This window comes from Pongo pygmaeus, chromosome 19 (assembly GCF_028885625.2).
Source record: "Pongo pygmaeus isolate AG05252 chromosome 19, NHGRI_mPonPyg2-v2.0_pri, whole genome shotgun sequence".
Taxonomy (NCBI): domain Eukaryota; kingdom Metazoa; phylum Chordata; class Mammalia; order Primates; family Hominidae; genus Pongo; species Pongo pygmaeus.
The window spans coordinates 2,459,120-2,474,827 of NC_072392.2; the positions used below are offsets into that span (position 1 = coordinate 2,459,120).

Consider the following 15,708-nt stretch of genomic DNA (forward strand, 5'->3'; position numbering starts at 1 on the left):
TAACCTTCTTTTATATTTCTTGGTATAAAACTGGAAATAACAAGCACTCATCCCTTCTTCCTCTTTCCTTTTTTCTTTACATGTTTTATAGTGAAATTTTGCTTTACATTTTAAAAATATAAATGTTTCAAACTATTCAATACATGACAGTTGTATCGGCTATCTTTCCTATTGTACAACCTGACTTTGCCTTATGAGTTTTTGAAATAATGCAAAATATTTTTACAGGAATATATCCTGAGTGGATCTCACAGTTGTAAATTATGCTGAACAACTAAGGCAAAATCTCCCCGTCTCTGGAAACGTAGCTGACCTCTGGCCTGTAGCAGGCCATGCAGTTTTTTTCTAAGTGTCAATCAATAATAGAGTAACTTTAAAACAACGTAATTAGGAGTTCAGCTGGGTTAGTGTGACATTCTCTCTCCCTCTCCCCCAACCCCCTTTGTCTCTTAGACCTTTAAGTATTTTAGTTTTCAGTAAAGTTATTTTTCTTAACAGGTTAAAAGGGTAAAGAGGGAAACAGATAAATAAGGGTGGAGGCTGAAAACAACTGTTTAGTGACTGCCCTCTGTTTTGTGTTTCTATTACTCAAGAAATTTAATCCAAATACGAGAATGAACAGTAACGCATATTTTTTGTTTATTTATTTGGTTTTTGCTTTTTAAAAAGTGCAGTGTGATGTACTTAATTGGTAGATCATTTTTGGCTTTTGTTGCTGCTGTGGGCTGGAGGGTATATCAGGATGTCACCTGAGACCCAGTCGTCTGATGAAAAGAAATGGGACCGAGCAGGTTAGTATACTAGATACAGGGTTCTTTTTGCTTGATGGGGAAGATAAAGGTCCACTCACCCTGAGTTGCCTGAATATCATTCTTCTTCACTTTGTCTCTGCCATGGATAAGGTCTCATTATAACCTCTTGCTGAACTTGTACTTGTCCTAAGACTGGTAGTAGTGAAATCCTGAACTACCTTTTGGAAGTAGTTATCTTAGAGTGTGATGGTGAAGGATGGTAATGGCAATCAATTTGTCAGACAGATTTCTTAGGGTACGTGAGGTTGGAGAGGTATAAGACCTATGGCCAGGAACTCATCACATCTGTGCTGCCCTTTCCCTGAAGACTCAGTAGGGTATTGTAGCATAAAAATTTAGGAAGTCTTGGCTGGACACAGTGGCTCACACCTGTAATCCCAGCACTTTGGGCCAAGGTGGGCGAATCACCTGAGATCATGAATTCGAGACCACCCTGGCCAACATGGCAAAACCCCATCTCTACTAAAAATACAAAAATTAGCTGGGCCCGGTGGCACGTGCCTGCAGTCTCAGCTTCTCAGGAGGCTGAGGCAGGAGAATTGCTTGAACCCAGGAGGGGGAGGTTGCAGTGAGCTGAGATTGCCACACTGCAGCCTGGATGACAGAATAAGACTCCGTTTCAAAAAAAAAAAAAGACCGGGCACAGTGGCCCACGCCTGTTATCCCAGCACTTTGGGAGGCCAAGGCGGGCGGATCATGAGGTCAAGAGATCGAGACCATCCTTGCCAATATGATGAAACCCCATCTTTGCTAAAAATGCAAAAATTAGCTGGGCGTGGTGGCACACGCCTGTAGTCCCAGCTACTCGGGAGGCTGAGCCAGGAGAATCGTGAGGTTGTGGTGAGCTGAGATTGTGCCACTGCATTCCAGCCTGGCGACAGAGTGAGACTGCCTCGCCAAAAGAAAAAAAAAAAAAAGAAAAAAAAAAGGAAGCCTTGGCTGGGCGTGGTGGCTGATGACTGTAATCCCAGCACTTTGGGAGGCCAAGGCAGTCAGATCACATGAGGCCAGGAGTTCGAGACCAGCCTAGCCAACACGGTGAAACCCTGTATCCACTAAAAATACAAAAAAAAAAATTAGCTGGGCATGGTGGTGCTCGCCTGTAATCCCAGCTACTCAAGAGGCTGAGACACGAGAATCACTTGAACTCAGGAAACAGAGGCTGCAGTGAGCCGAGATCATGCCACTGCACTCCAGCCTGGGTGACAGAGTGAGACTCCGTTTCAAAAAAAATTAGGAAGGCTTGTTACCTGTTTGAGAGTTGATGATATCCTGTGGCTGTAGCTTAGGGAATGATCCCCTGTATATCTGTGCCCTGGAAATAAATTTTATTCCCATTCTCTCCCAAGACTGTATAGTTGCATCTTGTTATCTAAAACGGTATAGCCTGGGGTGGTGTGAGAGGTGTCTTTTGGAGGAGGGTACTAAAGATGACTCCAGGTGTGCTCCTGGTGGTGTCATGCTTGATACTGCCTGGTCTTCTGTGTTACCTTCACAGAGCCTTCAACAGCCCTGCAGACATCTCAGATTTGTTGGGCCCCTGGACCTTTTAGAGTAATGCATGTTATCTCCATTGCTGCCCTGAATATGCAAGCTTAGCCTTTTCAGTGTATTTTTTTTTTTAATTTTTATTTTACTTTAAGTTCTGGGATACATGTGCAGAATGTGCAGGTTTGTTACGTAGGTAAACGTGTGCCATGGTGGTTTGCTGCACCTATCAAGCCATCACCTAGGTTTTAAGCTCCACATGCATTAGCTATTTGTCCTGATGCTCTCCCTCCCCTCGACCCCCACCCCCACCAACAGGCCCGGGCGTGTGTTGTTCCCCGCCCTGTGGTCCATGTGTTCTCATTGTTCAACTCCCAGTTAAGCGTGACAGCATGCGGTGCTTGGTTTTCTGTTCCTGTGTTAGTTTGCTGAGGATGATGGCTTCTAGCTTCATCCATGTCGCCACAAAGGACATGATCTCATTCCTTTTTTATGGCTGCATAGTATTCCATGGTGTACATGTACCATATTTTCTTTATCCAGTCTGTCATTGATAGGCATTTGGGTTGGTTCCATGTCTTCGCTGTTGTAAATAGTGCTGCAGTAAACATATGTGCGCATGTGTCTTTATAGCAAAATGATTTATATTCCTTTGGGTATATACCCAGTAATGGGATTGCTGGGTCAAATGGTATTTCTGCTTCTAGATCCTTGAGGAATCACCACACTATCTTCCATGATGGTTGAACTAATTTATATTCCCACCAATCGTGTAAAAGCATTCCTATTTCTCCACAGCCTTGCCAGCATCTTTCGTTTCTTGACTTTATAATAATCGCCATTCTGACTGGTGTGAGATGGTATCTCATTGTGGTTTTGATTTGCATTTCTCTAATGATCAGTGATGTTGAGCTTTTTTTCATATGTTTGTTGGCCACATAAATGTCTTCTTTTGAGAAGTGTCTGTTCATATCCTTTGCCCACTTTTTGATGGTTTTTTTTCCCGTTCTGTAGGTTGCATGTTCACTCTGATGATAGTTTATTTTGCTGTGCAGAAACTCTTGAGTTTAATTAGATCCCACTTGTCAATTTTAGCTTTTGATGCAGTTGCTTTTGGCATTTTCATCAAGAAATCTTTGCCCATGCCTGTGTCCTGAATGGTATTGCCTAGGTTTTCTTCTAGGATTTTTATGGTTTTGGGTTTTACATGTAAGTCTTTAATCCATCTTAACTTAATTTTTGTATAAGGTGTAAGGAAGGGGTCCAGTTTCAGTTTTCTGCATATGGCTAACCAGTTTTCTGAGCACCATTTGTTAATTAAGGAATCCTTTCCCCATTGCTTGTTTTTGTCAGGTTTGTTGAAGATCAGATGTTTGTAGATATGTGGTGTTATTTCTGAGGTCTCTGTTCTGTTCCCTTGGTCTGTGTGTCTGTTTTGGTACCAGTAGCATGCTATTTTGGTTACTGTAGCCTTGTAGTATAGTTTGAAGTCAGGTAGTGTGTGCGATGCCTCCAGCTTCGTTCTTTTTGCTTAGGATTGTCCTGGCTATTAGTGTATCTCTTTAAATGGGTCTAGTAAGAAAACATCTCAGTTCGTCAGCCTTTGGCTTAACCTTGTTTTTTCTTCATATGAGCAATGAAATTAAAATGGTTACAGAACTCTTAGAACTTTTTCATTCTTAGAATACTAGAGTATACAGTTTGTAAAACACTGTTATTGGCCAGGCATGGTCGCTCATGTCTGTAATCCCAGCACTCTGGGAGGCTGATGTGATGAAACCCCATCTCTACAAAAAATACAAAAAATTAGCTGGGCATGGTGGTGGGTGCCTATAATCCCAGCTACTCAGGAGGCTGAGGCAGGAGAATCGCTTGAACCCAGGAGGCGGAGATTGCAGTGAGCCAAGGTTGCACCATTGCACTCCATCCTGGAGGAGACTCCATCTCAAAAAGAAAAAAAAAAAAAGATTATTATGGGTGGTATTGATGAGGTGTTATGACTAGTATTACAGCTGCAGAAATTACCCTAGGGGATAAAAACAAATGAATGTCGGAAGTCAGCTAAAGTGCTTAAAATCAAATCCTGGCATTTTCATAAATTTGTAATAGTTTAGAAAATAATTTCATTCAGTATGTTTGTAATAGTTTGATATTTAAGCCTAGGCTGTCTAGCTAGAATCTGTTTGCTCATGGATAAAAGTCCTTCATCTCAGTTTTGATTTTAACCATTTTCTTTTTTATTTTTCATAACTGTTTTTCTTTTTCTAACCTTTTTGTGTGTGTGTGTGTGTGTGTGTGACAGAGTTTCACTCTGTCGTCCAGGCTGAAGTGCAATGATGCAATCTTGGCTCCCTGAAACCTTTGCCTCCCAGATTCAAGCAATTCTCCTGCCTCAGCCTCCCAAGTAGCTGGGATTACAGGCTCCTGCCACCACACCCGGCTAATTTTTTGTATTTTTAGTAGAGATGGGGTTTCACCATGTTGGCCAGGCTGCTCTTGAACTCCTGTCCTCAAGTGATCTGCCCTCCTGGGCCTCCCAAAGTGCTGGAATTACATGCGTAGGCCACTGCGCCCAGCCTTCTCTGATTCTTTATAGTATTACTGGTTTTGGTCTATTCCATTTTACTTCTGTGTGAATTTCTCTTTAATTCTAGTGACTGGTTTCAAAGAGGCGAAGATTCCATCCTTAATAAAGCTGATGAGGCCAGGTACAGTGGCTAACGCGTGTAATCCCAGCACTTTGGGAGGCCAAGGTGGGCGGATCACCTGAGGTCAGGAGTTTGAGAAGACCAGCCTGACCAACATGGAGGAACCCTGTCTCTACTAAAAATACAAAATTAGCTGGGCATGGTGGCGCATGCCTGTAATCCCAGCTACTCTGGAGGCTGAGGCAGGAGAATCGCTTGAACCTGGGAGACAGAGGTTGTGGTGAGCTGAGATCACGCCATTGCACCCCAGCCTGGGCAATAAGAGCGAAACTCTGTCTCTAAATAAAGAAAGAAAGAGCCGAGCGTGGTAGCGGGTGCCTGTAGTCCCACCCACTGCGGAGGCTGAGGCAGGAGAATGGTGTGAACCCAGGAGGCGGAGCTTGTAGTGAGCAGAGATCGCACCACTGCACTCCAGCAGTGGTGGAGTAAAATAAAATAAAGCTGACAAAAATCAACTCTAGGTCAACAACTGAAATTAGTAGCAAGCCCTAGAAGCACCCTTTAGGCTGTTAGAACCAAGAATTTTGTGGGTTTTTGTTTTGTTTTGTTTGTTGTTTTTTTGAGAGAGAGTCTTGCTCTGATAGGCAGGCTGGAATGCAGGGGCTCACTCACAGCTTGCTGCAACCTCAACCTGCCAGGCTCAAGCCATTCTTCCGCCTCAGCCTCCCAAAGTGTTGGGATTACAGGTGTGAGCCACTGCCACCTGCTGAGGTTCTTCAGTCTTTACTTCTTATTTTTGGTAATGGTGGTACACCTTGCTGAAGTTAAAGGTTCTACGTTAACTGCATCAGATTGTTGGCTTAAATATTGAGAGGCAGGGCATCAAAGGTGGTAGTGCTAAAATTCTCTGGATTTTTTCTTTTTGAGACATAGTTTCACTCTTTCCCAGGCTGGAGTGCAGTGGCGCAGTCTCAGCTCACTGCAACCTTTGCCTCCCGGGTTCAAGCAGTTCTGCCTCAGTCTTCCAAGTAGCTGGGACTACAGGCGCACACCACCACACCTGGCTAATTTTTGTATTTTTAGTAGAGACGGAGTTTCACCATGTTGGCCAGGCTGGTCTCGAACTCCCAACCTCGTGATGCGCCCACCTCGGCCTCCCAAAGTGCTGGGATTACAGGTGTGAGCCACCGCTCCTGGCCTCTGGTCTTGAACTTCAGACCTTGTTGATCTGCCCGCCTCGGCCTCCCAAAGTGCTGGGATTACAGACGTGAGCCACTGCACTGGCTTAACCCTGTAATTATTATACGTTGATTTTTGGCATGCTCTTAATTACCTGGAACATAAAGTTTTTGCTGGTAATTCCCTGTTATCTTTCATTGCTGATTTGTTTTAAACATACCATTGAATTAAAGCCAGTAATCCCACCAGTTGTACAATACTACTGGAGAGTGTTTTGTTTTGTTTTGTATTTTGAGACGTAGTTTTGCTGTTGTTGCCTAGGCTGGAGTGCAGTGGCGTGAACTGGCCTCACCACAACCTCCGCCTCCCAGGTTCAAGTGATTCTCCTGCCTCAGCTTCCCAAGTAGGTGGGATTACAGGCATGTGCCACCACGCCTGGCCTTTTTTTTTTTTTTTTTTAGAAGTAATCTTGCTCTGTTGCCCAGGCTAGAGTGCAGTGACGCGATCTCAGCTCACTGCAATCTCCGCCTCCTGAGTTCAAGCAATTCTTCTGCCTTGGCCTCCCGAGTAGCTGGGATTACAGGGGCGTGCCACCACGCCAGCTAATTTTTGTATTTTTAGTAGAGACAGGGTTTCACCATGTTGGCCAGGCTGGTCTCCAACTCCTGACTTCGTGATATATATCTATATCTATATCTGTGTATATATCTCTCTCTCTCTTTCTCTCTCTCTCTCTCTCTGTCTATAAAGCCCAAAACATTTTTGGTTCCAAGCATTTTGTATAACGGGTACTCAAACTGTAGAAGGCAAACATGAAAAGGCTAATTCAACTTCTCTAACCTTCAAGTTCTAATTCTAAATGAATGTCTCATTCTATGACAGTACACTAAGTTAATAGTGTATGATTGCTTTTTTTCACCCACTCCAATGGTTCAAAGTTATTTCTAATATGAAAATACTTTAGTTTTCTCAAAACTTTTCTCTGCAAAACTAAATTCCAGCTGTCAGACCTTGAGTGTATAACAAGTGGTAAAGAAAGACTAAATTTAAATGTTAGCAAAATTGATGATTGCTGTCACACAGCCATAGCTTGATCTATAGAGTGCCTACAGCCTTTGAGGTAAGCAACACATTTGAAACTTATCAGTATGTAGTTTCTCTTCTGATGTTAAAAAAAAAAAAAAAAGAAAAACTTAAAACTAAGAATATAATATTTTGGATGTACTATGACGGGGGCTAAAAGTTCTGGAGGCTTTGCGGGGGTGCCCTTTTTAATGAAATACTTGTATGATTTGAAAGGGAATACTCTTGAAAGAGTATCTTCAGGGTTAATGAGATTTTAAATAAATTCTATTTCTTCAGAATAGAAACGAGGTCTTTTTTTTAGGAGTCATTTGAATTTGTTTTCTTTCAGAAATCGAGCTATAGCAGATTATCTTCGTTCAAATGGCTATGAAGAGGCATATTCAGTTTTTAAAAAGGAAGCTGAATTAGATATGGTATGTTTTACTTTTTACAATTCAAAGTATAGTTAATGAGTGGATTTTTACTCAAGTATCTGTAGTTAACAGTTATGCACAATTTTGTCATTTGTTATTGTGGTCTACTTGGTACTGAACTTGATTTTCACTCCTTTTTTTTTATTTTTTATTTTAATTTTTGAGATGGAGTCTCACTTTGTCTCCCAGGCTGGAGTGCAGTGGCGTGATCTCGGCTCACTGCAACCTCTGCCTCCCAGATTCAAGCGATTCTCCTACTTCAGCCTTCCGAGTAGCTGGGATTACAGGCACGCACCACCACACCCAGCTAATTTTTGTATTTTAAGTAGAGACGGGGTCTCGCCATGTTGGCCAGGCTGGTCTCAAACTCCAGACCTCAGGTGATCCACCCGCCTCAGCTTCCCAAAGTGCTGGGATTACAGGTGAGCCACCGTGCCCAGCCACTCCCTTTTTTTATAATCAGATTTTTAATAATGTTTGGGCTTAAAGATGAATAATCTTTGTCTTGAGGATCATAGTTAAGCCATTTTTTAAAAGATTCTAAATTTATTTTCTCTAGAATGAAGAATTAGATAAAAAGTATGCTGGTCTTTTGGAAAAAAAATGGACATCTGTTATTAGATTACAAAAGAAGGTAACTAAGTCTTTTTTCTTTAAAATTAGTTGTATTTGGTTATATAAACTTTCTGAAAATAACATTCTTCTGCATTAATTAATAATTGCATCTAATCTTTAAAAAGCAAATAAAAATACATTTTTTGTGCTTCATGAAAAGCATGACCTAGGCATATTATTGCAGATACATGGTAATTCACATATCTGGAGTTGCTGACTGGGTTCAATCTGCATAGTCCTGACTTTGAGGAATTGAAACTGAAAGAACTCATTTGTGCACTTAGAAGGAAAGAATACATGGAGCCATTGTGATTGATGCTGGGAAAAGATCACTGAAGTGTGCTCGTAGACAAGTCGTTTTTATCTCTGAGCTTTTATTTTTATCTGTAAATACAACAAATAATATTCCAGTCCTAAAATGTATACTTCATAGGCAAAGTTAGAATAAGTAAATAACATTGTTATGAGTTCATCATATAAAGCTCTTAGAAAAGTGCTTAGCACATAGTAGATGCTCAATAAATATTAGCTTTTATTAATATTATTATTATCATATATAATGTGGTTTGGAAAGAACTTACTAAGAGTAGCAGCCTTAGAGGGACCAAGACAAATTCACTGCCCTTCTCTAATTAGTAGAGGACTCTGTCACCAGATATAAATTGAAATTTTTCTTTGTGTTAAAGAGTTAAGGCAATTGTACTGAATTTTTTTCAATTTTTAGTTTCCTCACATGACTTAGATTTTGATGCTGTATAAAATAGTTTTCATTTGAATTTGACAAATGCTTTGGAGATTACTGAAATTTTTTCAAGTATCCTACATACATAGTTGCAAAATAAAGGCAGTTTTTTAAAATGTCCCATGCTATTTTTATTGAAATCTATCTGTACGTAACTACATGTTCTTTTTCAAGGTTATGGAATTAGAATCAAAGCTAAATGAAGCAAAAGAAGAATTTACGTCAGGTGGACCTCTTGGTCAGAAACGAGACCCAAAAGAATGGATTCCCCGTCCGCCAGAAAAATACGCATTGAGTGGTCACAGGAGTCCAGTCACTCGAGTCATTTTCCATCCTGTGTTCAGTGTTATGGTCTCTGCTTCAGAGGATGCTACAATTAAGGTAATTTTTTGTTAAAAGCAGACTTAACGGGAGGCTGAAGCAGGAAAATGGCATGAACCCAGGAGGCGGAGCTTGCAGTGAGCCGAGATTGCACCACTGCACTCCAGCCTGGACGACAGAGCCACACTCTGTCTCAAAAAAAAAGTAGACTTAAAGTTAATAGGGTGAAGAAAATTAAAAGATCCTGAAAATGAGGGCCTATGAAGAGGGACAGGAGGTACTCTGAAACATGTGATTTGGTTCTAAATCTTAAAAGACAGAATTGGAATAAAATGTCATTGTGGTTCCTGAGAGGCATGCTGCCAGGTAAGTTTGATGGTGAATTTGAGAAAGTCGGGTGTCACTGACTGAGTTGATGTCAGTAGATCACCTTGTGCTTGAACAATTTTTGTTCTTGGAGAATGAAAAGTGTGTGTCTTACCTTTAAACGGAGGTTATGTGTGAAATACTGGTTGACCAAACTGGTAATTGATAGGGTGAATCTATACTGCAAAAGAATTCAGTAGAGGATTCATTTAAATTGGACTTTCCTTGATGTATTTAAAATTGGCTTTCCGGGAGTATGGGAATATACGAGCTTTTCATTTTATAAATTATGTATTTCATTAAAAAAATTTTTTTCACAGTAAACATATTTATTACCTTTTAATGTTGTGCTTTTTTAATTAGGAAAAGAGTTGTTTTTAAGTTGCCTTTGTTCCAGACACCATAAAATGACAGTTGTATAAACCACCTACAGAAAGATAAGATAGTTGCAATATAAGTAGATTTAGATAGATGCCTCTATCCTAAGGGTTATTTCAAAGTAAGTTACAGATATTAAGTTTCATTTACAAAGGTATAACCAATCGGCCAGGCACGGTGGCTCACACCTGTAATCCCAGCACTTTGGGAGGCCGAGGCGGGTGGATTGCCTGAGCTCACGAGTTCAAGACCAGCCTGAGCAACACGGAGAAACCCCATCTCTACTAAAATACAAAAAAATTAGCTGGGCATGGCAGCGTGCGCCTGTAGTCCCAGCTACTTGGAAGGCTGAGGCAGGAAATTCGCTTGAACCCAGGAGACAGAGGTTGCAGTGAGCCGAGATCGCTCCACTGCACTCCAGCCTGGGCGACAGAGCAAGACTGTCTCAAAAAGGTAGTAACAACTAACCAAATAGTAACGACGGTTTGGCCTTACGACTAACAGCAGAAGAAATAAACACTGAAATTATGGGCCAGGTGTGGTAGCTCATGCCTATAGTCCTAGGACTTTGGGAGGCCAAGGTGGGAGGACTGCTTGAGCTCAGGAGTTAGAGACCAGCCTGGGCAACATAGCAAGACCTCGTCTCTACTTAAAATTAGCCGGGTGTGGTGGTGCACGCCTGTAGTCCTAGCTACTTGGGAGGCTGAGGTGGGAGGATCACATGAGCCTGGGAGTTGGAGGCTACAGTGAGCTATGATTGAGCCAGTGTACTCCAGCCTGGGCGAAGAGTGAGACCCTGTCTTAAAAAGAAAAAAATTGCACTGGGCGCGGTGGCTCATGCTTGTAATCCCCGCACTTTGGGAGGCCGAGGCGGGTGGATCACGAGGTCAGGAGATCGAGACCATCCTGTCTAACACGGTGAAACCCCGTCTCTACTAAAAAATACAAAAAATTAGCCGGGAGTGATGGCAGGCTCCTGTAGTCCCAGCTACTCGGGAGGCTGAGGCAGGAGAATGGCGTGAACCCGGGAGGCGGAGCTTGCAGTGAGCCAAGATCGTGCCACTGCACTCCAGCCTGGGCGACAGAGTGAGACACACATACATATATATGTGTGTCAAATTGTCAAGATATTTTACCTATTAAATAAGAATTCCCAGTGATGATAAGATTTTGATAAAGTAGTCATTCTCATTACATTTGATACAGTCTTACGGGATATCAATTTAACAGGGTATATGAAGGCTTTAAAAGTTTATACTTTTTGACCCACTAATTGTTTCTCCCCATTACTGTCTGACCTAAGTATTCTAAAATGAGGACAGAATTTTTTTATATTCAAAAATGTTCACTATAATGTTTTCTATAATAGTGATTTAGCCAGCAATAAGAATTTTTTTTTTTTTTTTTTTGAGGCGGAGTTTCACTCTTGTTACCCAGGCTGGAGTGCAGTGGTATGATCTTGGCTCACAGCAGCCTCCGCCTCCCAGGTTCAAGCAATTCTGCCTCAGCCTCCCGAGTAGACGGGAGTACGGGTGCCCGCCACTGTGCCCGGCTAATTTTTTGTGTTTTTTAGTGGAGACGGGGTTTCACCATGTTAGCCAGGATAGTCTCGAACTGACCTCGTGGTCCGCCCGCCTTGGCCTTCCAAAGTGCTGGGATTACAGGCGTGAGCCACTGCGCCCGGCCATATTTCATTTTTTAACTCAGAATGACATATGCTTTTGTTAATTTGCTATTCATGAACAGTTTACATCTTCTGAAATCTTTCCTTGGCCCTTTAGATGTCTGAGTTCTGCTGGTCTAGTAGGATCGAGTATTCATCCATTGTTCCTCAAATATTCTACATACAAATGCCTGCTATAGCCCCCTGAAGCTCCTTCCCTTCCCCTTCCCCTTTCCCTTTCTTTCCCTTTCCTTTCCATCTCTTTCTCTTTCTTTCCTCTTATTTCTTCCCCTTAAGTTTCCTTATTTACATGTCATTCCTGCTCTGAGACAGGGAGCAGACTGTGTCTTGTGACTTTATATACCTTATCACTATTACAGTTGGTTATGTGATAGAAACCTTATAAATGTGGTTCTAGAGATAGATTTTAATAATTGCAACATTAGTTTTCCCTGTAGAAAAAGAGACCCATTTATACATGAGATACAATATTTCTAAAATACTTATCCTTTGTTACTTGTTCGGTTAATTACTCAATAAGGTGCCAGACTGGCCTGTGAGTGCAAATGTGAAACAAGAAAGGAGTGATGGAGTTGTTGTCAACCAATTTTCTCTTCACTTAACAGGTGTGGGATTATGAGACTGGAGATTTTGAACGAACTCTTAAAGGACATACAGACTCTGTACAGGACATTTCATTCGACCACAGCGGCAAGCTTCTGGCTTCCTGTTCTGCAGATATGACCATTAAACTATGGGATTTTCAGGGCTTTGAATGCATCAGAACCATGCACGGTAAGGGGTAGAGGATAGTGCTTTCATAGTAATTTCTATCATGGTACTTCAGAAAGAATATTGTTTCTAACAGTGTACAGGGTTCCTTTATTCACCTCTTAATTGTCAGTATTGGTGGAAGAGCATACCATGTAGATAGTCCAGCAATAAGCCACAGTAGTTGAGAGTGCTTTCTATTGTGAAGTTTTAAGTATCTTTTAGTACTTTATATAAAATATTTGTATGAGTGTTTTTTGGTAAGAAAAACTGCCAGGTCGTTTATCTGTATTTGAGTTAAAAATGGTTTTGTTTGTGTTTTAATTTTTCTTAGTTGGGAAACTGAAGTCCAGAGAGAGCAGGTCGAGTGAAAACGAGCCCAGATTCTCTTCCTCACTTCAGTGAAATGAGCGCACACACCCCATGCCCTCATTCATTAGTTCCCGGGTCTTGTTGTGGGAACTGTTTTCTGAGGCAGTATGTTTTGTGGAGAGTAATTTGCTTTGGAGTCAGACACCTGGGTTCAAATTCCTACTTGTCTACTTACGGTATTAGAAAATTTAAACCTCTTTCATCTGCAAAACAGAGGTAATAATACCAGAGTCATAGAGTTGTCATGAGGATAAAATGAAGTCATAAGAGAAATCATCTTGGTGTAGTACCTGCCACATAGGAGATGCTCATTACGTAGGGATTTTTGTTGTTTCTTTATACGTGATGACATTTGAATGTTGGGATTTTGTACAAGGAACACATACAGATTATCCATGATGTTAACACGAGTAAACTATGTGTTTACCTAGAGGGCATAATTTGAAGGTTGTGTTTTCCCCGCCCCCTGCCCCAAATTAAATGCATTGGGGAAGTTTATAATTACAGGAATTCCATGCATGAACACTGTTTTTTTTTTTTTGTTGTTGTTGTTTGGTGTTTTTTTTTTTGAGACGGTGTCTCACTTTGTCGCCCAGGCTGGAGTGCAGTGGCGCGATCTTGGCTCACTGCAACCTCCGCCTCCCAGGTTTAAGTGATTCTTCTGCCTCAGCCTCCTGAGTATCTGGGATTATAGGCACGTGCCACCACGCCCGTCTAATTTTTGTATTTTTGGTAGAGACGGGGTTTCACCATGTTGGTCAAGCTGGTCTCGAACTCCTGACCTCCTGATCTGCCTCAGCCTCCCAAAGTGCTGGAATTATAGGCGTGAGCCACGTAAGGTCTATCATTTATTTTTCTTTAAGTTGCCTATGTCTTATAGCTCTAACTTTAAAAAGAGTTCTTTCTAATGCTTTTTTTTTTTTTTTAACCCCCAACACCACCTTTTTTTTTTTTTTTTTTTTGGAGATGGCCTCTTGCTGTGTCACCCAAGCTGGAGTACAGTGGCACAATCTTGGCTCACTGCAACCTCCACCTCCCAGGTTCAAATGATTCTCCCACCTCAGCCTCCAAAGTAGCTGGCAATACAGGCAAGCGCCACCACACCTGGCTAATTTTTTTATTTTTAGTAGCAACAGGGTTTAACCATATTGGCCAGGCTGGTCTTGAACTCCTGACCTCGTGATCCGCCTGCCTCGGCCTCCCAAAGTGCTGGGATTACAGGCGTGAACCACTGTGCCTGGCCCACCATTTTAAACAGAGAAACAATTCCCCATTTTTCGTATCCATTCGCTTTATCTTTTTTATATCTTAGAATATCAACCTAGAAGCTAGGCACAGTGGCTCACACCTATAATCTCAGCACTTTTGGCCACGGCAGGAGGGATTGCTTGAGGACAGGAGTTTGAGACCAGTGTGGGCAAAATATGGAGACCTTGGCTCTACAAAAAATAAAATAGTTGTGGGTGTGGTGGTACACACCTGTGTAGTTCCAGCTACTCGACAGGCTGAGGCAGGAAGAGCTCTTGAGCCCAGGAGTTCAAGGCTGCAGTGAGCTATGATTGCACCACTGCACTTTAGCCTGGGTAACAGAGCAAGTCCTTGCCTCACCAAAAAAAAAAAAAAATTGTTTTTAGCGTTCATATGTAAACATTCAGACTCACTGAGGTAAGTATATGAATATATTCAAATGTTGATAATCGTGATGCCTTTTGTTTTTAAACCATTTGTACAGGTTAAAATTTAATCCTAAATGGAGTTGACTGTTTCCTTATGGATTGTTTTTACTGATTTTTTTAACTTTATCTTGTAAATCCAGGTTTCTTATCCAGTTTGTATAAAATCCAGTGTATTTAGAACTTGCTTTGACATAGTGAAACCCCATGGTAAAATCCCATGGTCAATTGATGTTTCATTGCTCTTGGTGTGGTGTATTACTTCATAATATATTGCTGTTATGTGTTTTAGGCCATGACCACAATGTTTCTTCAGTAGCCATCATGCCCAATGGAGATCATATAGTGTCTGCCTCAAGGGATAAAACTATAAAAATGTGGGAAGTGCAAACTGGGTAAGTAAGTTTAGTTGAAAAGGCATCAGCGGCCAGGTGCAGTGGCTCACATCTGTCATCCCAGTGCTTTGGGAGGCCAAGGCGGGCAGATCAGCTGGTCAGGAATTGAAGACCAGCCTGGCCAACATGATGAAACCTCATCTCTACTAAAAATACAAAAATTAGCTGGGTGTGGTGGCGCACACCTGTATTCCCAGCTACTCGGGAGGCTGAGGCAGGAGAATCACTTGAACCCGGGAGGCGGAGGTTGCAGTGAGCCGAGATCGTGCCGTTGCACTCTAGCCTGGGCAACAAGAGTGAGACTCCGTCTCAAAAAAAAAGAAAAGACATCAGCTTAAAGACATATTTATAAAAAACAAAACAAAATTGCGTTCTGGTGTTACAGTCATTTCGACTTTAACCCAGAATGATCATTATGACAGTCATATTAAATATACTTTAAAACTAAGTTTGATCTGTACATGTGTCCCAAAAAGGAGCACAGAGACATCGTAAGCAGAGACTCTATGTCCTTGAGAAGCATTTCTGTGTAATGGCTTATTTCCTCTGTGATCTTCTTTTAGGTGATCTCTCTGTGGGTTTAAATTAAAGTGTAAATAATCTTTGTGCTGGTATACCTCTGTTAGGCTGAATTTGGTTGTGCGTAGAATTACACTTGATTTTTGTAATACAAAGTTACTAGTTTTACGCAGATTAGTAGAGCATAGCTTTTTTCCAGTATGGCTGGAAATATTTTTAAGTGTGCATTTAGTTTTGAAAGATGTTATTTCTTATACATATTTTATC

The 15,708-nt window shown here is 41.5% G+C and overlaps 1 protein-coding gene across 3 annotated transcripts in view; it reads left to right on the forward strand.

Annotated features, from left to right (window-relative positions):
• PAFAH1B1 (platelet activating factor acetylhydrolase 1b regulatory subunit 1) overlaps positions 1-15,708 on the forward strand; it is a 92,758-nt gene that overhangs the window by 65,591 nt on the left and 11,459 nt on the right. For all 3 annotated transcript variants that reach the window (XM_063655740.1, XM_054459798.2, XM_054459799.2), the window contains exons 3-7: positions 7,542-7,626; positions 8,186-8,260; positions 9,158-9,364; positions 12,338-12,506; positions 14,820-14,922. In XM_063655740.1, the coding sequence (XP_063511810.1) occupies positions 7,542-7,626; positions 8,186-8,260; positions 9,158-9,364; positions 12,338-12,506; positions 14,820-14,922 (639 nt within the window). The remainder of the gene's footprint in view (positions 1-7,541; positions 7,627-8,185; positions 8,261-9,157; positions 9,365-12,337; positions 12,507-14,819; positions 14,923-15,708) is intronic.